This window comes from Lissotriton helveticus, chromosome 1_1, assembly GCF_964261635.1.
Source record: "Lissotriton helveticus chromosome 1_1, aLisHel1.1, whole genome shotgun sequence".
In the NCBI taxonomy this organism is placed as follows: Eukaryota; Metazoa; Chordata; class Amphibia; order Caudata; family Salamandridae; genus Lissotriton; species Lissotriton helveticus.
Genome location: NC_136057.1, coordinates 1,011,389,847 through 1,011,411,681, shown reverse-complemented (window position 1 = coordinate 1,011,411,681; position 21,835 = coordinate 1,011,389,847). Strand labels below are relative to the sequence as shown.

Genomic DNA, 21,835 nt, shown 5'->3' with positions numbered 1-21,835 from the left:
CAGTGTCTTGAGCATGTCCTCCACATACAGCTCCATTTTCACGATATTTGTGGACTCGGAACCCCAATAATGCGCAGAATATTGCGTCGAGACCTGGCTTCCACGTCTTCGTTCTTGGCATTTATCACCGCAATGAGCTTCTCCATCTGTGCGCATGATTTTGTGATGCCCTCCACCCTGTCTTCTGAGTCGGAGATCGTTGCTCGGCTTCAGTGAGGCGCGTCGCATGTTTGTCGAGCTTAGAAGCCATATTGTCCATACGCAAGTTGAGCATGTCGATTTTGCCATCTATGCCTCGCCAACATCAGCCGCTCAAGTTTGCCGGTTCCAGCAGCCTCCACATCTGATTCAGTGTCCGACATGACCTGCAGGGCAGTTTATTTGAGGCGCTTTGATTCAAATGACAACTTGGGTTGGACCTGCTCATCAGGCTTACCCATTTGTGCAATGAGATATGGTGTAGGTGGCAGTAAAAAAAAGTGACCGCTCCAGCACACTGGGACTGAGCCCCCGACAAGCTCTACACAGCGTTGAGTCAGAAAGACAAAATGCTGCAGCGTTATCAGTAGTGGAAAGTAAGTAGAGAGGCAGTTCCATCAGTCAAGTCTATACGAGGCGCTGCAATCACTGCCAAGTAATGGAGGAGCAAGTTCGTACACAGTCCAGTCCCACAATCCGCCACAAGGTTAAACCATACACCTTTGGAGGCTCTGCACACACCTTGACAATGAGGCTATTTTCGGAGGTAAAATGGCGTCCACCACTACAATTTTTAAACTGGATGACAAACAAAGCACATACCCAGTGCAGCACTGCTGTCAAGCCCCAAATCGCAAGAATCGTTTTCCCCACATTCCCGGCACAGCAGGCGTTTTTGCAAGGATGCAAAATGCCATCGGTTACATTCAGCGCCAATTCTCAAAATCCGGGCACAAAATGACAGGCTCTCCACATCAACGCGAACTATCAGCGTGATCAGCCGCTTCAGCCGCACTGAACTTATCTCCTTTTTCCCTTTTTTTTGTTGATTATTTTGTGCTTTATTAGCAGCCGGGCAGGTGCTCACAATTAGCCGAAGATCAGTCCCGGGGGGCAGCGCCGGCACCTGGCACAGCTGCTCGTATTCATGGGATTCAAGGCAGTCCAGCGCCAGCCGCACGTCAGCAGCAGGGCCGCTCCGCTGCACACTCACCCGCTGCACCAGGGCCGCAACCGAAGCGTCAAGGCAGTCTCCTGCTCCGCTGTGTGAGACTGTCACACAGACGGCTCCCGCGCTCCCTCCAATAATCCACACTGCAAGCCAGAGGTAGGCGCTCCACCACCCACCAGTTAGCAGCGCGATTCGCTGCAACACTGCTGCTGGCTCAGAAACTTACGCCGCCATTATTGATTGTATCGGAGGCCCAGGCCCGATCCTTGCAAGGGCAGTAAGTGCGCTTAGGGTGTTTCAATTCTGAAAAGAGATACAGCAAGCGAGTCCTCTGTCAGGGAGGACTTTTCCACCACAGCAAAGCACAGGATGTATCCAAAGAAGGCAGGATAATGCAAGTATTGTTGGCCCTGCCCAGCAGAGCTGCACTAATGTGCGGCCATCTTGCTCCGGGCTCTCTAGCGCCCTCGATGTGATGTAATGTGATGCTTGTATTGCTCATTGTTGGGAGTTCAGTTCCGAGGGGAAACATCCTTTCGCATTTCATTTTGCAACTGACTAACTCATTTGTTTGAATTGCTGTTCTTTACTTACTGTGCTTGTGAGATTTTAACATACACATGAGAGCAGTCTTGTGTGTTCCTGAAAGTCCAAAAAGAGCTTTAGGGTCTCCGCTGCACAACGTATTGGTGTCTGATCACTCAGAGTTCCTCTTACTCTTCGTACATAGCTCTAACAACTTGTAGGCATTCTCTCAGTTGGGGAATAGTGTGCTAACTGCCACATTATGTTGGTCTACACAGATCTATCCATTACAGGTACCACCCTATATGCCTATACAGAATTGTATGCTCTCCATTTGTGTAGTTTGGGCAATTTAACGTTTTTGCCAATCCTTTTAAAGGGGACATTGTGCCCCAGGTTTGTAATGTTCTGGTAGCTCCTCCACGACCACAACCTTGTTCACCTGGTGTCGATGAAGATAGCTTTTTTATAAGCATGTTTCATGATATGATAAACAACTATTTTTTAATTTATTTGGGCTTAAAAATGCAGGTATTCGATCTTAAACCCACTGGTATTTTGGACATTATTCCACCTGACCCGGTGAGCCATCAGCATACATATAATGTGGCCTGTGTTGCAGATAAGCCATGATTTAATGCAGTGTAGTCATTCAGGAGTCGTGTGAATCTTTTTGAATCCAATTTTATTCAATATTGCAACTGACCGAAGTAGTCCGTTCAGCCCAGCCAACGTGTTTCTCCCCTTCAGGACTTCATCAGGGTTGTACATTTTTCAACGTCTGTTTATTGTGAGGTGTTTGATCATCTTCTTATTCCACTATTCTTCATAGTTAGAAATTCATGCTAAAGGGTGGTGTAATGTCCCCCAGGTTTGTTTTCATCCTTTGTGCGCCCCGGTCGAAATGGCAATGGCAATTTGACCGGGAAGCATGAAGGATGAAGATAAAACTACCAATGGCATTTCAACCTGGAAGTACAAAGGATGAAGATAAAACTGGAGGACACTGTTTGAGTTGTACACTCTCTCTTTTAAGTCTTTTAAAATGAAAAATTGCAAACCTTATGTCCTTTTTTACAGCTAATGGGTGGAATTGGAATTATTCACCATAACTGTACCCCTGAGTTCCAGGCCAATGAAGTCCGCAAAGCCAAGGTGAGTTTTTCTAAACCTCTTGGATGATGTGAAGTAGAATTATAATGGTTAAATGGGCCTTGAAATACATTTTCACTGGGTAGCGTCTGTAAATCATAGCACTACTTGATTGTAATAGTGGGCAATGCAGCGCTAAATATTGTAACAGACTTATTTTTGATCATACAATGTGTTGATAAACCGTTTTGTACTATGAAATACAGTAACAGTGGCTGCTACCATGTTGGTTAGACTTTGAAGGGCAAGCCCTATTGATAAGGTCGGTCGTCCTTCTGACATAGCAGTGCCACCTGATGGTGGCACTGCTAGAGATGACCAATAAGAACCGTTATCTTGTTCTGTCAGACTTACTCCCTCATCTCCTGTCTTACTTCGGACTGCTCATTGAAATCTCACCGATCTTCTAGATACCAGGAGCTTGAATGCAAGCATCTTATATCTGTGAATTTTAGTTGTTTCAATCTTTGAGACTATCGTCACTTCCGTCCCTTTCTCTTCTACTATCCCCTTTTGTCATTCATTGAGGAGCTCAGAAGTTTGGAGGATGTGGCCTAATGGGCTAGGGCAGTCTTTCTCAAATCTGGGGTTCGAGTCTCTGCAATGACGCTGAACATCCTGTGATTGTGGGCTAATCACTTAAATTCCCTGTGCCTTTCAAAAATGAATGTGACCTTGTGTAACGTAACTGGTGTTCATGTAAAGCTCTTTGATACCTGATACCTTTGGGTTAAGTTTGCGCTATATAAAACTCTGTAACATTTTTTTTTTTAAAAGTACCCTGCCCTTTACACATGATGCCGAATATATTGCCAATTAAAAAGTAACTTTTTACTTCAGACAGTGCAATGGTTGTTATGTGTTAGTACTGTCTACTGTTATTGTGCAAACTTAACAGTTCTTCAGTGCTGTATTTCCTGACTGCTAAAACCATAAGGGGCAGGGGAATGTGTAAATGAGAGAGCTGAACCATCAGACAAGTTACTTGAATCCAATACATTTGTTGCCCATACAGTTAACCATTAGATTGTTCCACTTTACACATTCCGTGTAACATTGAGCATCTGTCTACTACACAACTAGAACATTTGCAAAGACCAGTATGGTTAATCGATCCTGTTTTGAAAAGAGGATGCTTTTAGAGCAGTTACTAACCTGTCCGTTTTCTTTAAGGTATGCAGTAATGAAGAATGTTATGACCCATCGGGTCACTAATACACCATTTGTGATGGGCTGAGATGTGTAGCTTATTCTGCAGTGAGAATGAACATGAGTGCAATTGGTTTTCACAAGTTTCAGCTGAAGTAAACGGGATCGCTGCCTTTATAATAATTATTGCATATAAAAATGTGGTTTAATTTGATGTTCTGCTGGAAAAATGTAGATCTCACTGCAGACATAGCTTTTTGGCGAACCTAAATCCACCTGTGGAATAAAGTTGTTGATTTTATATTTTTGTATTCCTCAAACTATACAAATGATTTCTTCTTGCTCAAGTTCTGCTGTAATATTCTAGCAAGAAACCGGAACTTTTTACATCACTGTAAGCTTCTGTTGGAGTGCAGGCTAATAGGAGTCTTACTAAGACACTCTTAACAATGTGTTAAAAACAAAAAATGTCCAAGTTGAATCTTGAGATTAATCTGCTACTTCACATTGCCTGATTAAAACTCTTCTCTGAAAAGGCTTTGCTTATTATGGTTCCTGTAGCCAATTGTGTCTAAAGGCTTGGAAAAACATGTACATTTAATTTACAATCTGATGCCCTCTTTGGTGTGAAGGAGCAGCACATCAAGGTATATAGTGCATTGTTCCCTCAACACAGTGGCCATAATGTTGGGTGGTGCTTTCAATGTCATGAGGCACAGTAATAGCCAATGCATACATAAAATTAACTCAAACTTGAGGGATGTTTTGAAGATGCTGTAGTCTGCTTCTGTCTTGTGTTTGTATGAGACAAGTGGCGTTGAGACAGTATGGCTTTCCCATAGGTAAGACTTTAAAACCAATATGAAAACGTTTTCAGTGAATTTGTTGATTGTAACAGTTGAAGCGTATACGAGAGCAAGATAATCTATATCGCAATGGACATTAATGACCTTATATTGACACTGTTATGTGGCTTTTAGCCAACCGTCCTTATTCTGTTCCTCTGGTCATGCAGAAATTCGAGCAGGGATTCATCACAGACCCAGTGGTGATGAGCCCTATGCACACAGTGGGAGATGTCTTCGAAGCAAAAATCCGCCATGGATTTTCAGGTATCCCAATCACAGAAACTGGGAAGATGGGAAGCAAACTAGTGGGAATCGTGACCTCAAGAGACATTGACTTCTTAACTGAAAAAGACTACACGACGTACCTGAGCGAGGTAGACTACAAACTCCCATTTGTCATAAATCTGTAATCAAAACATGTTAAATACTCACTTAGCTGATCCATCTTCTGTTATTTCTTTTGTTATATGGACTTTAGTTGCAGACTCTAAAAGAGTCTTCTACAATAGATGGATTAGCATGGTTACTCAGATTAAATTATAATTTTAATTTCTGGCATCAAGGTCCACTGTAGTGGGAATTCTTTGTTGTGCATATGTTTCGTGAGTGCCACACGGACATCTTGAAATAAATATCCTGCAAGTTGACATAATCTGTGCTTTTTTTTCCTCTTGCACTCTTCAGGTGATGACAAAACGAGATGACTTGGTTGTTGCGCTTGCCGGTATCACATTGAACGAAGCTAATGAAATCCTACAACGCAGCAAGAAAGGTACAATTGAAGTTTAACATCTCTGCATCACATGAAAACGAAAAGTGTTGCTCTCTTGATTTATATGCACCCCCCCTTCCCTCACACCGCAGCATCTGCATGAAGATGGCATTGAATCCACACAAGTTTTTCATTGCTAATGCAACTCCTTATTTCACGTTCCATTATGAAGATGCGTTTCTAGGACGTATGATTGATGTTTACATGCACCATTTACAAAGTTGAGTAGCCCCAGAAAAGTACACATCTCTGCTCAGCCAGTCTGTGTCTTTCGTGGACATAGGCACCTTAATTTCTTCTCTTTTTCTCTGAAGTAATACATTTAGCATGCCTGTCAAACGAGCATTCGCAAAGCACTTTGGACCCATTTGTTCGGCTTTAAGAGCAATGCTGCACAGCATCCTCTATGCTGTGCAGCATGGCTAGAGAACCTTTTTTTAATTTTAGTTTTTTGATATTTTTTTGATGCTTTGCCACATCATATCGTAGGCACACACTCTATTGCAAAATGATGCCAGTGTTTTTTTTGTGTTCTGGGAAAATGCTTTTTACAGTACAGGCAAACTAGAACCATCTCGTCCCAGGGATGCGTAGAATATGCAAAAGGTTCTGCGACCAATTACGCTCTTCTTTAGGGCAGTTTTGCTGTTGCAGGTGTTTAAATATGTTCTCTTTAACATCATTAAAGCAACCTGCTCCCAGTCACCGCATCAACCAATTCTTCAGATTCGCAGGTACGTTTGCATAGTCCATCCTCGGTGTACAGGACTTCAAGAAGGGTAGTGGGTAAAATATGGGCCCTCTAGTCCGTTACACAGACCATATGAACGGTAGACACGTAAGCAGATTGACTCCCACTCCGGTACCATCTGCCCCATACTATTTACTGGCCTACCCTACAGAATTTTCAGCTGGAAGGACTAGCTGCTGGGCTGATGATCTGTTGCGGTTACCTGACTCAAGGGACCACCTTTCGTGACCAGTGACCACAGAACACGCAGTACGCCTCAATCCCACCATGCCTCCAGGCAATGAGTAAGGTTCTTGGCACGGATACCCTGTGCTAACCATCCATGTTACCCCTCATTACCTATGCCACCCGCAGCACAAATGTTCATTCAGAGATCCATGAAGTGAGTAAATTAAAAGCGCAGCCACAGCAGAAGAACAAATGCACAGAAGACTGTGCACTCTTTGTCCCTCTTCACTACTGCCGCCGCCGCATCCTCCTCCTTCTCCTCTGCTGGTGTGCCTCATCAGTGAGCCGGGCACACAGGCCTTCACCTCCCACTCTGAGATCTGGGCGCTTATGTGACAGGTGTCACTTGCAGGGTGAGTGTTGAGGTTTTTGTTTTGTAAACCTGGCCCTTTCCCTCGGTTCCAGGATAGGTTATGGAGCGTTTAAATCACTGAAAAGGTGTTGGCACCCATGTACACTGTATACAAGCGTAACCAGAATTGCGGAACAGCATCCAGGATAATGTGCTGCATAGCTAAAAACGTATAAGGTCCCAAAGGTGAGACCTATGGCTATGCCAATGCTTGTTGGAACGCAGTCACTTAGTTCCTTCTTCTTGCCATATAAAGAAGGAGCAGGGTCTGTGCCTCAGCAAAGAGCCAGATGCTGTTGGGATTTTTTTCTTCTCGGAAGAAAATACATTTTCTATTTTTGTCCTTCTTGACTATTTTCACTTTGTGGGGGAAATAGGTGTGAACCCCATGGGAGATCCCAGAAAGCTATAAATTGCTGAAAAACAGGCAAAATCTTAATTCAGAAAGTCGCATTTGTACATATTGCTCAAGGAATTTCAAAAGCAACTAATTGTCGTGATGGGACATTTTGTGACTAGAATGAGCAAAAAATGAACAAGGTTTTTCACCTGTAGCTTTTTGCACCAGAAGCTATCAACAAAAATCATTGAATTATGTCTGTTAAACTCTTCCATACTTGAGCATCTTGTGTTTTTAGTTCAAAAACCCACAATACCCAGATAAACAGTAGATCTCTGAACCTTTTTTAAAGTTCTTTTGTGGACAGTGCCTTTCAGAAGAAATCTAAAAGTACAGAAAAGATCAATAGATCATAGTCTACCCCAATGTTCTAGGATCCTGCTTTCCCATACTTCTGATGTAAATGAGGATACACTTGTCGTTGAGGACAGGGAAGTCCCAAGAATACAGCCATGGTAAGCGCATGAAAGAAGCTTGGTATTAGGTCAATATTCGAGGTGTGGGTAGCAAGGTATTTCGACCTAGAGTGAGAATCCAGGGAAACCTACCAACTCCAGACACTGAACTCCATACCTGGGGAGAGTCCTCACTGCTCTGGCTTGCAGGAGTGCCCAAAAGCCCTGTAAATGTCACACTATTATTCAAAAAACCGAATATCTTCACATTTCCATGAAAAAAAGTCACAACTTCATGGGGAACAGCAAATGTCCCATGACTCAGTAGTCCAACATGTCTACCCAAAAAAGCCTGTACCCTATCAATGTGGTCTTCACACTGCCAATGTTTAATCTATATCTGTCCCTTGCTGTAGACACACCCACAACTATGTTAATGTTTTTAGCAAGAGAGGTGCGGGAACACTGGATTGGCAGACTTTTAGTTGATGTCTGTGTGTTTTTTTGGAGTCAAAGTGAAGGAAGAAATTGTGATTAAACGCCCCCTTCCATCCTCGTCCCCCCCCCCCACACACACACACACTCCCCCCTTTGGAAGTGTGCAGGGGATTCCAGCTTCTGATCTAGTGTCTTTTAGGAAGGGACTTAAGAGATGGCTCTTTACTCTGTAAATCTGTCCAAGCATAGGAAATTAATTGTTTTAGTGTGCTCTTTGTGCTCATTCCAAGCGCCTAGACGCCCTCCGGTAGTAGTGCGCTATAAAAATAAAATAAAAATAAATCCAACATGCTGCCACATCACCCTGGATTTCTTTGGGCCTCCTATTTTTATACGGGTCTAGGTTTGGTAGATTTTACTTAGTAGCAGACAACCCAAAGCCAAATACTCCAGCAATACCCACGGATGCTCACCGGTCAAAAGCATTATCTGGTGGCTTGTGTATGGATCCCTGTTCAAACATATTTGAAACTCGTGCATTTCTAGTACCCCCAGTCTAAGTACTGGGATAACTTCCTATTTGAAGAAGACCAAAGGCAATTACCATGTTTCGGGAAACACATGCTGAAAATATAACAATCTTCATGTTGAATGCATTGCCCTAGACATCTAATCATGACGAGGGAGGTCTGGCATGCAGTGTTGGAAGTCTTGAGATGCATCGCCATTTAATAATATATGACTGTAGTAGATTTCAAAAAAGCACAGATGTGATGCCTGCGACTAAAATACATACACAAAATCTGCATTACGCTTTCCGTTCCTTTCCAATTTTTACAAATGCACTGTACCCAGTTTATCCCTTGTGGGCACCATAAACCCATTGACATCCATACTTGTCTCGTACCTATATGCTCTGAAGACCCTGAAGACGAAAGTTGGATATCAAGTCTTGGAAGGGACATATTTCTGCTGGGGAAAGACTAGGGAATTGCCAGATTACAATAACAAAAATCCTGTCTAATTTCATCAGTTGGGGAGAGTAAAGGCAGACAACCAACAATAGAAACCTTAGGATGAGTAGATATTGAAAATGTGTTCCATACAGCCCAGTGGTGATACATGGAGACTAAAACACAGGTACTGTAAACCGGCATTTTGCTTTCAGTTGTATTCTAATTGTATCAAATACATTGTACCCATGTTATCGCCTGCGGACACCCTGAGCCATATGTCCGCTACCTCCTTGTCTTATTTTATCAGAATATGTAAATTCGAGACCATTGTCATGCAATTTGATTACAGTGCATTTTCGAACCTGTGTGCTCCAACCCACAAGTGCAAGAATGACTTATGCACTGGTTGTTGATTGCAAAAATAACTTTTCGCCCTAGACTGCCAGTGCAAAGTTGTGTGGCACCAGTGATTTGACATTAACTAGATCTCCATTGGTATGATTATTTTGAGGATAATGAGCATGAAAGCTAGTAAATGTTTGCACATTTTTAACCAGCTCTTTCCTCTTAAAGTCCACACTGCTTTCTGTTCTTCGTTGACTCTCTTCACAATTTATAGGGCTTTGGTGCAGTAATAACTGTGACCCTAGTGACTGCTCTTGCCATGGTACTATGGAGAAAATACCATCGATGAAAGGTATACCTGGATTGATGAAGGTACCCTTTTAGCGTGTGGCAGGACGCTGGACCTCTGGCTTCAGAACCTATTCTCAAGTGCCATGCTTTGGTTTTGTTACTATTCTTTCGGCTAACAGCACAGTCTACTAACTGCTTCATTTTTCATAAAGTCTGAGGGGAAATATTGCCGATATTGAAAGCAGCTATCCAGCTTTCCCTCCATGTAATCTCTGTTGCCAAGAAGTTATGTATTACCTTAATATTGGTCCTTGGGGTATTTGGTTTTCATCTCTCCATTTTTTCTAATAGTAATAGACCTATATGTGTTCCCTGGTGACCTATTGCCTTTTTATTATCCACCACTTAAGTCTAGTTTGTTACACTTGACACATTGTATCCAGAATCAGCTGGAAAAACACATTCATCCCTAAAATATGGCCTCATTCTAGAGTTAACATCTGATTTAAAACCTGTTCATGCTAATCAATACATAGTGCAAGTATTAGTATCATGCAAGGAAACTGAGCTTATGAGCACCAGGGTGGATAGTGGGCCCTACTGAGTATTTAACCCCCAACAGTAGTAGTCTGTTTTCTGGTGGTGAATGCATTGAGTGTCTGACCTGCTTCGATATCTCATTGTTTCCCTGCAGACCTTATACGAAATGTACTGTTTTGGAAGAGTGACCTTAACGAGCTCCGCTGCTAATCCCCGGAGTGATGGGCTCCTCCTCTGTGATGAGTTTTCCTCTTGCCTTATCTCTTACAGGAAAGCTCCCCATTGTGAATGACAGTGACGAGCTGATTGCCATCATTGCCCGGACAGATCTGAAAAAGAACCGCGACTTCCCACTTGCATCAAAGGACTCCCGAAAGCAGCTGCTGTGCGGGGCTGCCATTGGGACCCGTGAGGATGACAAGTATCGCCTCGACCTGCTAGTACAGGCTGGAGTAGATGTAGTGGTTCTGGTGAGTTCATGTTTCTTCCCTTGTTTTCACTTAACATACCCTCTAACTTCTACCTTCAGATGGGTAAAAAGCTGGGAGATGTGTGGAGTCTTAAAGATTGAGTTTGATAAGGGAGTCATTCACATCGAGTTTCATGCTAATATTGCGTTTTACAATTTTTACATCTGGTAGCAGTTTGACCATCTCCCAATTTTAAAATGAGCCTTTGTTGGTAGCCTCTTCAGAGATGCGGAAGCTTGGAAACTGTACCTCATGATGATCTTGAGTTTGTTGCAGACTTGTTTGTGTGGAGGCTGGAGCACACTTATTCAAACGGTCCAACACAATTAAAAAGTAACTCTTGTCTTTCTTTAGTCCCTCCTATTTTTTTCTGGTATACAAGTATGGTTAAACCAGCACATTTTACTATAGTCTTCATTGAGTTGGTAGACATTGTGCCAGTGTACTTCTGATCGCTTGTTCCTGGCTTCTTTCCACTCTCAAATATTGTGGGTATTCCTGCTGCCTTGTGGTGGTACCAGAAAAAGTTTCTATAGCGGTTTAAAATACAATTTGGAGCCTGATGGTATTTATATAAGCTTAGAACATAATAAAACTCGCACCTCCATGCCCTCACCAGGTTCCGCCCCCCCTCCCCCTGCCCACTTTTCCCATCGATGTGGTCTCAACCTATTTCTTTCACTCTTTACAAATTCCTTTCTTGCCATTCCACGCTCATGGGCCCCTTTTGGGGGTCTGATTTTTATTTAATTTATTTTTAATCTATTTTTCTCTACATCTCATTTCATGTGTTGGGTAGCTAATACTGCAGCTCTTCTGCAACTAAAGTGTTTTCAGCAGCTACTAACGCAACTTCTGTCTTGTCTGTAGGGCTGTTGAAATGGGCAGGATTAAGCTCTTGTCGCAGACTGGCTCTGATGTTGACCCATGACATCTCTAAAGTCTAAAGATTCATTGCCTAGCTCCATTGTCCCTGACTTAACGGTACTGTAGACTCCAGTCCAGGTTCTCTTATTGGTCACGATTGTTCCTTTTTTATACTGAGCTGGATATAAACTAGAAGGCTGAGGTTGGTACTGGTGGCCAAGAGGATCTACCAAAGCCAGTCATTGGAAACATCATTTACAATATGGTCACCCTTACAGGACAAGAAGGATAGGAATGCCGTGGTGGGTATCTCTCCAAGACCCTCCTGTCCATAGAACCCCCAATTCCTCAAAACTCAGGATTTGGAAGATTTTCTCCAATCCTTCACTCTCTAGTCTTTAGAAACTAGAAACAATACCCACAAAGACTTTCGGGTGTTCGTGACCAGGAAACCCAGGAACTCCCCCAATCTGTTAGGGCGGCAAATATGGCTTCCCTGAAGGTTTAAATAAAGTCCTCCTATAAGGTCAGGGAATCAGTATCTCAGGATCTATTGGAAGAAGATTTACCAGTCAGGTGGCTTCTCCCTGAAGCAGGCAAGAGTAATTCCTGTCATTGCCATCTTCAGTCTCAAACTTTGGCATTAGTTTAACCACTATGCCTCCTTGCTCCCTAATTACACTCGGGAAGAGTATCTGGTCGTGCTCCGAGAGGGCAAGCTAGCTGGAGACTGAGTCGGGACTGCATATGTCCAAACACCTCGTTGACATGACTTCCAGTTCTGTGATCACTCACCTGGCTATGTGGAGGTCTTAATAGCTCAAGACCTCAGACCTGGAGCCGGAAGCCTAGGACATAGTTGTGAATCTCCTCTGTTCGATGGGAAGAACTCGTTTGATCCCATCATTTATGAGGTACTGCAACAATACAAGAATTCTCAATAGTTAAGAAAGATTATATGCTTGAAAAACTCTGTCTAAACTGTCCTGGCCACCTTCATTTTAGTTGACGCACCAAGAACATTTGCAGGAGGTAGGGAGACTTTTTGTAAAGTCGATTGAGTGAGTTCTGCCCTAGAGAGGGAGTTGGGATAACACCGCTAGTGCTTCTTTGTAAGCAGAAAGATACTCCGCTCCTTCTTGAATTTCTACAGTGTAAAACAGTTTCTTCCTCAGAAGTACAAGATGTGGACTGTGGCTTTGTAAAGACAGCTGTACAGAAATAGAATGTTCGTAGCATGCGTTGCTGTAAATACTCATGCTCTGCATGCTCCTGTGAGCTAGTGTTGGGCGCGGACATTTGCAAGTCGTTATTCTTAGAAGAAGTTTCAAGTCACAAGATACATTGTGGCACCTCCCAAAACCCGCAATGTACCTGGAAAAAGAGTTCACCTTAGACTCTTTATTTCTACCATTTGGTTCAGATATTCCAGTTTCGGCTCTGGGACTGACATACTCTCCAGTACCCCCTCTGTGTCAGTTGTTGAGAATTCGACTCCAATGACTGGAGACCGCATTCGTGACTGCGTAGGACTGTACTTTCAAAGGCCTTGATATGGCTTTCTTAAACAAACTCTGGTCTTGAGTGACTGTTGGGGAAGGTGTTGAAGATAAAATATTCTTCCAAATATGTCATAAATGTAACTGGAAATTCTCCCTGTCTAACCAGAATATGATTTTTAAACTCTATCTCTGGAGCATGAAACATTGACCTTATCAGCGTGGAAGGTGTCACTCTGGGCACACCACAAGATGCTGCATTGAGACTCACCCAAGATGTTGAACCTGTTGGTATCCAAGGTGCCTAACAGGAAGAGTCTGTGCCAGCAGGTAACCTGCTTGGAACAAGAGTTCTGGAGTCACTGTGAAGGTGACTTTATCCATTTTGTGGTTGACATGAAAGCATGCAATGCACACCTTGAGTTTTGGGTACCGTGTAAAACACAAAGACTATACATACTACTTTTGCTAAAACATGATCTTTCCCCAAGTAAACTAAGGCTTTAGTTGGAATTCTAGATTAACCAAGTCCCAAAGTTAGTGTACAGTGAGTTGGGCACTAATAAACAATTAAAAACCTGTAGAATTCTTTCTAGGGGGAGATTTATGTAAAATCAGATTGTGTCAGGATTTATTTCAATGTCTGTCTGTTCCTAAATGTTTCTGCAGACAATTTTTCTAACATGAGGAAAGTCAGCCTGAGAAAAACAGGCTGCCAAAACTACGTTCGAGAAATGTCAAAATGACGGAATGACTTTATTTCTGCAAAAACAGTTTAAATGACAAAGGCATTGAAGGGAGGGTGTGTCGGATAGGGGAAACTAAAATGAAGTAGGGGTAAGTAGTAAACGTAAAATATGAGTTATGTGGGAGGATACAATATGTATTGGTATTAACCACTTGGACGCGCGTATAATTCCCCCCCGTGGTGCGGGCAAATTCCACAAGTGTGCAATTCGGACGGCCCCCGGATGTCTGGCGCATAGAAAGGGTTAAAGAAAAGGGAGCTGGATTTGGGGGGAAAGATTGGTCATAAAACGCCACACAAGAGTCATCTGAACCAATTTCTTTAAGTATCCAATCTTAATGGAGGGAGGGGTCGTAGATGGGACTGGGGAAGTGATAAAGATTTACTGAAAAAGGAGTAAAGCTGGGAGGGTAGACTATGTATGGGTATTAAACAAAGGAGGTAAACAAATAGAAGGGAGTAACCAGGGAAGCTGTTTAGGATGGAGAACAAGTAAATGGGTGGAAGAAGTAAAAAAGAGTAAATTGGGAGGGGTACAAGGCATGGTATTAATGAGGAGGAAGTAAAGGGATAAGGTAACAGGAGAAGGGTGTTTTGGATTGGGGGAAATATAAAGGGAGAAGCAATGAAATAATATTTTTTTTTAAATTACAGCTGTAGGATATGTGGATATTAAAGAAACAAGAGGCAACATTGGTTAAGGGGGAAACCCCTTAAAGAGGTGGAAAAGGGGAAATGAAACCCCTAAAACATTTTTTTTAAAATAGTCCAGCTTTGTGTGTATAAACTGGATACAACCTTTTAATAAAGAAAAAATGGTCTAATAGGTTTGAAGAGAAAAAATATCAGAACCACTTTCTTTTAGTATGTATTTAGTCTAAAACTGTTCTAGCATTTAGCTCTAACTGCATCAACAATTGCTAATAGTGGGAACGTTTGTGATAATTTACCCTGATATTTATCTACTTAATATGGTGTTTTCAGTAAAATAATCTGATGGCAGAAATATAACATTTTTGGAGAGGACTGGGCAGAAAGGTCTTGGCAGAAGGATATTGGCAGTGAATGGGAGACACTGACAGTGTTGTTCGCTGGTTCTCCCCTAGCATTCCAATCAACACTAGTTCATTCACATGGGCATTGACTGGTTCCAGATTATTCTGATCATCTGCAGAGTCCTCTAGGGTTCCGTCCTGTCTCATCTTCACCTTTGCATGTAGCGCCTTGAGGTTCTACTCACAGATAACCGCATCAGAACTCACCAATATGCGGGCCCTTAATAATTATGCTTGAAAGTCTCAGTTGCTCCAGACAACCTACATCACAAACACTGACTGCTTCTCATCCAGACCTACAAGTCCAAAACCACCATCAAGACGGAATTCCTTTTACCTAATTAGTACCAGGTCACTTGGATTCATCCTGGGCATCTCTCTTACCCTCAAGGAACACTTTGTCATAAAACAGACATTACTCCCAGAAAACAAGTTCAGCTCTCCTAGCACTTGTACTCTCGTTTGTGGATGTTGGAAACACCCTGCTCAATGGCCTTCCTTGCTCCACACTGGTCCCCCTTAAATGGCATCCTACATGTTGCAGCAGATTTCATCCAGAGCTGAAGAAGTATTATCACATCCATACCATCCTAATGGAACGCCACTGCCTCCGCTTTGCCTGCTCATCGTAGATTTAAAACCAGTTGCCTCATTTACAAAGCCGTCACACTCCACCACAGCCTATTGAGCTTACAAGTTCAATATATATAGTGGCTCTCATCACACCTACAGGGAGGACAGTGGATAGAGAAGTGTAAAAAAGAAGCCAGCATTGTCAAAGCCGATAGGTCTCACCTTTGGTACCTATTGGCTTTGTCAATGTGTATGGTGCTGGCTCTTTTTACACTATATATCGCCTTTTGATATATCCTATAGAGTCCAGGGGTTCCCTTATGAGTGGACAAGGGGCTTGCTATGCCAATCCCAAGGTTCTCTTTTAGGGGGTAGTGTGGCCAAGCAGCCTTAAGCTTATCACAGAGGAGTGCAAGACCTCTCCAAATATACACTAGTCAATGATACACACAACTCTAAGGAGATCCACACCGGTTTATAAAAATAACTACCTATCTAATATGCATTGAGACCAGAATCAATTCATTCAGGTAAGTACGTGTTCTAATAGAAATATTTTAGAATTCAAAAAGTTGACATTTTCAGAGGCTTCAATGTTATCCTATGGGAGGAAAATTCAATGCGAAATTCAGGTACAGTGCAGCAACTTACGAGGCCAATCCTCCAAGACTTAAGGCAGCACCAGCAAAACACCACCAGCGATTCTAGGGCGGCCGGGTGCAGAGGACAAAACGACGCAATGTGCCTCGTGTTATTCTATGAAGACTCTATCTTATTGTAAGAGGCTTCAGGCTTTGACTGGATGACCAGTCGGGTTAAACTACTGAAGGGGGGCTGGGGGGGGGGCTCAGGCTTCATGCTCTGGGACGTGGCGGCACCTTTGGTCCTCTTTGCAACGGGCCAAGGACGACTGGTGCAGAGGTGTCCTTGGGCGTCTAGTTATCTTCCAGGAAGCAGTTGTGGTAGAGGGGGGCCTGCGTGCAGAAGCTGCAGGCGACATTGGGGAGTTCACGATATGTGACGCCACACTGAACTCTATCTTTGGAGGGCTTAGGGACCACGCTGACACTTTTGGCCCACTTCAACTCTGGCTTGGAGAGACAGGTGTAGCGATTGCTTTAGGCATCAGTATTCTGCGGTCACTGAGTCCTTACAGGAGTTTTTGGATGCCTGCAGGATGTAGTGAAGCAGGTCCACTACTTCTCTGTAGGTCTTGGTTCCTGGGTAAGGTGCTAGCAGGTCTCCCTGGCTTTGGGGGACGCAGCAGCTGCAGGACAAGCTGACGTTTGGTGCAACTGGTGAAGGCAGCAGGCAGGCCAGCAGGGTTGGCGCCAAGTCAGTTGCCGGATCTTCAGTTCTTGCAGGATGCACATCCTTACACGTCTGTTGTCTTTCAGGTTGGCAGGATGTGATTCCTGGTGCCAGGGGCTTCTTGGCACCTGAATGTAGTTGTGTTAGGGGAGTTTAGGGTATTAGCCAATGAGCTGCCTACCCTGGGGTCACTACGCCCCCTTTATGGCCACTTCCTGTGGGAACTGAGCATAACCATGTCCCAGAATTCCTAAGTGTGCCAACACAAAGATTGCCACTTCTGAAAAGTTGTACCCACATCAGGTTAGGCCACCTTAGTGGTGGTACTAGCGTGGAGGTGGTCAAACCTACCCGACTGGCATCCAAGTAGACAGCAGGCAAATTAGCTCAGGGTTCGACAAATCCACTCGCCCGCTCGCATTTGCGAGGGAGAATGGATGAGGACGAGCTATTTTTAGGTCCTACTCTCCCTTTCTGGCGAGTAGGAAGACTAACTTTTGTCCTCTGTCTTTGAAAACGGAGAAAAAGTGACAAGATAACAAGATTTAAATGCATTTATATTGCTCACAAAGGGACTGAGCAATAAAGATGCCTTTAAATCATGTTTACTTGTCACTTTTGCTCCGTTTTCAGAGAAAGAGGTCCACTAGGTTGCAGTTGGGTCGAGGGGATTTTCCAAGTTACCAAACCTGCAGGTATAGTACAATTTTTCAGATTTGTCGAGCCCTGTAGCTAAAGGGCTCTGGACAAAGGGGGTTGGCCTCCTCTCCTGCGAGGGAAGCCAAATTCGTATTTCAAAGGCGGGGGCTTCTTTGGAGCTTACAGGCCTAGGAGTGCAAATCTGGCTCCACTTACAGGAGACAAGCCGCCCTTCTTTGTCCAGGACCCCCTTGGCACCTGGACAGGTGGGAAAATTAGTCCGGTAGGCATGCCACCCCAAGGCTAGTACCACCCCTAGGTGGGCAAGAACTGAGGGGAACACGATTTTTCAGAAGTAGTCCTCTTTGTAATGGCCTACATAGGAATTCTGGGACAGGGTTATCCCACTTCCCACAGGAAGTGGTCATATAGAAGGCATAGTGACCCAAGGGTCAGTAGCCCGTTAGCTACTACCATATACTTCCCTAATGCCCTTAAATGCAGTATCTAGGGGAGTCCCTGGCACCAGCGAAGCAGATCATGATGAGCTGAAGAAGAATGACAAGAAGAGTCGCACCCTTCAAGAACAGAATATCAAGCAATTGACTTGGTGCTAACCCTGCTAGCTTTACTGCTGCCTTTGCCAATTGCACCAACTGTCAACTAGTCTCACAACTACAGAGTCCCCAAAGCCCCTGAGACGTGCCTGCGCTTCACTTCAGAACCAAGACTTCCTGTGAACAGCGGACCTGTTATGAAGAAACTCCTAAAGCAAAGTCTCTGAGGTCTCCGAAACCGTTAAGCCAGACACCTGAAGCTACAACTGCACCAGTCTCCTCTGGCCCAAGTTGAAGTGGGCCACTGGTGCCAACAAGGTTTTCCAGCCCTACAGAGCTTGAGTCCAGCATGGTCTCACCCCTCCTGGACTCCCAGACGCCTGCAGCCTCCGCACACAGCCCCCCTCGACTGTGACTGCTCTAGTAAAGAAAAATCCTATGCCTAAGGACACTCCTGCATCAATCGTCCCTGGGCTTTCGAGAAGATGACCATAGGTGCCCCCCCCTGAGCCCACTTGCTGGTTCAGCCCGACTGGTTTCCTGGCGAGAGCCTGCAGCCTCTTTTTAGTGACCGATTCTTGTTGAAATGTATTGGGCTCCTGACTGGTTGGCACCCACACTTGGCTGCCCTTGTACCGCTGGTGCTGTACTGTTGCTGCTGCCTTGGACCTTGCCCACTACTCACCATAACTCCTGGAGATTGGTCCTGTAAGTCGATGTCCTGTACCTTTTTGCAGAACTTGTTTTTCCTTCCATAGTATAACATTGCAGAACTCTGAAATTGCAATGTGTAATTTTGACACTGAATTGAATTTTTATCTAAAAACGTACTTTCCTGAACGATTTTTCTCTGATGCCTAAACATATTTATAAAGATACTAGCTATTTTTATAAAGTGGTGTGGCTCTCCTCCTTGAGTTGTTATTTATTGATCATTGTGTGTATTTTGCAAATGTCTTGCATTCCCCTGTGTTAAGCCTAAGATTGCCCAACCACACTACACCCTAATAGAAAACTTTTGGATTGAATAGCAAGCCCCTGCCCATTCATAAGGGAACCACAGGGCTCCCTACATGGTATATCGAGCTATTGATGTATCACATAAAGATCCAGCTTCCTACAGTACATTTTTTAAGAAAACAAAGAAAAATAAGTAGTGCAAAAGCGATTATTGGAAAAATATATATAAAGGGGTATGGGTGCAGCAGAGAAGTAGATGGGGAAAGCAACAGGTAGTGGACAAGGGAAGGGAAATTCAGGACCCCAGGGAGGGCAGTACTGGGTGGGGGAGAAGCACACAAGCGAGAACGCAACACAGCCCTGTGGAGGCAGGGAGTTTGGCGGGAAAATTACATAACAATGTTTTCAACACAATGGAGACTGCAACTCTGAGCACAGGCGCAGGTATTTGGCAGAGTGGGGGATGAAGAACATGAGGAAGAAAGCTGGAAAACACATGCACTCTCGTGTAGTATTTCAGCAAAAAGAAAAAAGTAGTGCCATTAAAGTGAGCAGTGGAAGAATAGAAGCCAGTCTCTCGGACGGTAACGAGAAAGTGCTACAGGAGAGGAACAAATACTAGGTAGACCAGATGGAATCAGGAAAGACATTAAATAAGAAGTAAGAAAATCAGAGTAACAAAGACAAACATTGGTGATGAATGTGCGGTCTGTAAGCCTCTAAGTTCTTGTTAAGCCCTCAATAGACTTTCTAGTACGCTCAACCTTAAAAGCAAGGCACCATGCCTATTCGAGGCATGTGTGGCTGTAGATATACATGCTCAGCATAAGTCTGCCAACTAGTGTTGGGCTTGGGTGATTGCAAGTTGTCTTTGTTCGAAGAAGTTTTTTGAATCGCGAAGCTGTTTGACTCCTTCTTTTGGTGATACTGCGCATGGGCATTGACTCCATTGTTAGATTGTTTGGTTTTTCTCTCTGACGGGTTTGAATGTACTCTCTCGTGCTCCGGTTCTAGATCGTCTCTACAGTATATCCCTTAGCTCTACGGTATAGTCTTACGGTATAGTCTTGATCACGTAGTCATTCCTCCATTCCGAGCAAAGGAACAATTTTGTGGGTCAGGTCCTTCAACTTGCCTTGACTGCCGTAGGACCACGCTCGGCTGGGCCCTTTTCACATCCGACACCTCCAAACGAAAAATGAGCTGCTGATGGAACTCTTCCTCTTTTGTCTTAACTGCCATTTGACAAAACCCTCGCCCCGACCAACACTCTGTCTGTAACTTTTGCCTCTCGCTCGACCATCTGGAAGATACCTGTGAGGCTGCAGGTCATTTCGGTTTAAAGAGACCCTTGCGACCGATGTGCATGGTACCTAGAATTGCAGCACAGAGCTACACACCAGATATCTTTGAAGAAGTGTGGCTCAATGGTTATAGCGGCAGAACCTGATGCAGAGGTCTGGCCCGGGACTAGGGTTCAATTCCCGGCTCGGCGGGTCTTGGGCTCAATTTCCTTGGACCTGATAATTCTCGCCTCGGTGCCTATTCTATTCATGGGTCCCACTCTGCAACTCTGGGCAATAGCTTGCTTAATCTCCACAACGGCCCCAAAAACGCTAGGATGCCTGGCGGCACCTTGGGGGTGCCCAGGAGTGGGCACCTAACAGGGAAAAGCCAGGAAGGGTTCGACAGCGGTATTCTTACAAGCGCCGGAGAGACCCCATGTGCGGCGATTCGGGTGCTATACAAGTACTACAACATTTACATTTACATTTTTGGCTAATCAGACGATGAGGAAGAAGAGGCTTCGGCAGCCGCAGAGGAGTCAGTCTCCATCCAAGACTCCGGATTAGAGTTGGATACAGAACAAGATCCAGTCCACCTGGAGTCTTCCTAAAATCGTCAGATAGTGATTACACGTTGTCCATGATCCGAAACCTCCCAAAAATCTGCTCCAACCGCTAAAACTGGCTTGGCACCAAAACATTGCCTACAGCAGTGGCCTCCACCATTACAAAATAAGCCACTGAATAGACACATTGAACCATAGTCTCGTTACCGAAACATAAATTGCACAGTTCTTTTGCTTTGACCACCCCGGCACCGAAAACAAACCCGTTTCCAGCACTGAAATTTTACACCTTTGGCCTGAAAAATCCCTTTTAGCCGATCCTTGAAACTATACAAGAGTGGCTCGATCAAAGGCAAAAAACATTACAGATTCAGTGCGGAGCGGAGAAAACTATTCAACCGGCAGTGCCTCAATCCTCTAAGACAATTGTCTTTCTAAAACGCTATTAGCACTCCTATTCAGCATTGCAAGAAGAACAAAAAGGACATGGCCACAAGCCCTTTACATGTTCTTATCCCTACCTCTGCAACCCCAACATCCACTCCTCTACCACAGCAGTGTGAGGAAGGCATCATTTCACCTTCCACACATTTACCCATCAGGGAGGATAATGATGGCATAGGAGAGGACACACATCCTAGGAACCCATGAGATGCCTATGACCTAGACCGATAAGGGGAAAAGCGACCCAGACTTCTACCCTGCATGCCCATTCCCACCAGATGACGCTTCAGCTAATCAAGACTTAATTGCATGAGCTGCAGCATATCACCAGGCACCCTTGTACAAGGACCCTATTGAGGATGACTTCCTCTTTGAAACCCTCACTACTGCACAGTGAAGCTCTTTAGTTTTACCAATACTTGAAGGAGTGCTACATCACTCTGATGATGTATTTAAAGATACTGTAAGTGCACTAATTATCACACTAAGGATCAATAAAAAAAATACAAGGCAGTACCATCTGACCCAACTTGCATTAGCACGCAGTTAACCCCCAGCTAGTTTGTAA

General features: G+C 44.1%; 1 protein-coding gene across 16 annotated transcripts in view; it reads left to right on the top strand.

Annotated features, from left to right (window-relative positions):
• The window catches only part of IMPDH1 (inosine monophosphate dehydrogenase 1), a 378,440-nt gene that overhangs the window by 254,625 nt on the left and 101,980 nt on the right, over positions 1 to 21,835 (top strand). For 8 of the 16 annotated variants that reach the window (XR_013607683.1, XR_013607684.1, XR_013607687.1 and 5 more), the window contains 5 exons: positions 2,756 to 2,830; positions 4,992 to 5,198; positions 5,509 to 5,596; positions 9,736 to 9,813; positions 10,563 to 10,762. Coding sequence is in view for 7 of the 16 variants with exons in the window: in XM_078677710.1 (XP_078533836.1) it covers positions 2,756 to 2,830; positions 4,992 to 5,198; positions 5,509 to 5,596; positions 9,736 to 9,813; positions 10,563 to 10,762 (648 nt within the window). In the remaining 9 variants the exon portion in view is untranslated. The remainder of the gene's footprint in view (positions 1 to 2,755; positions 2,831 to 4,991; positions 5,199 to 5,508; positions 5,597 to 9,735; positions 9,814 to 10,562; positions 10,763 to 21,835) is intronic. The other 8 variants (XR_013607685.1, XR_013607686.1, XR_013607689.1 and 5 more) reach the window with 1 other exon arrangement.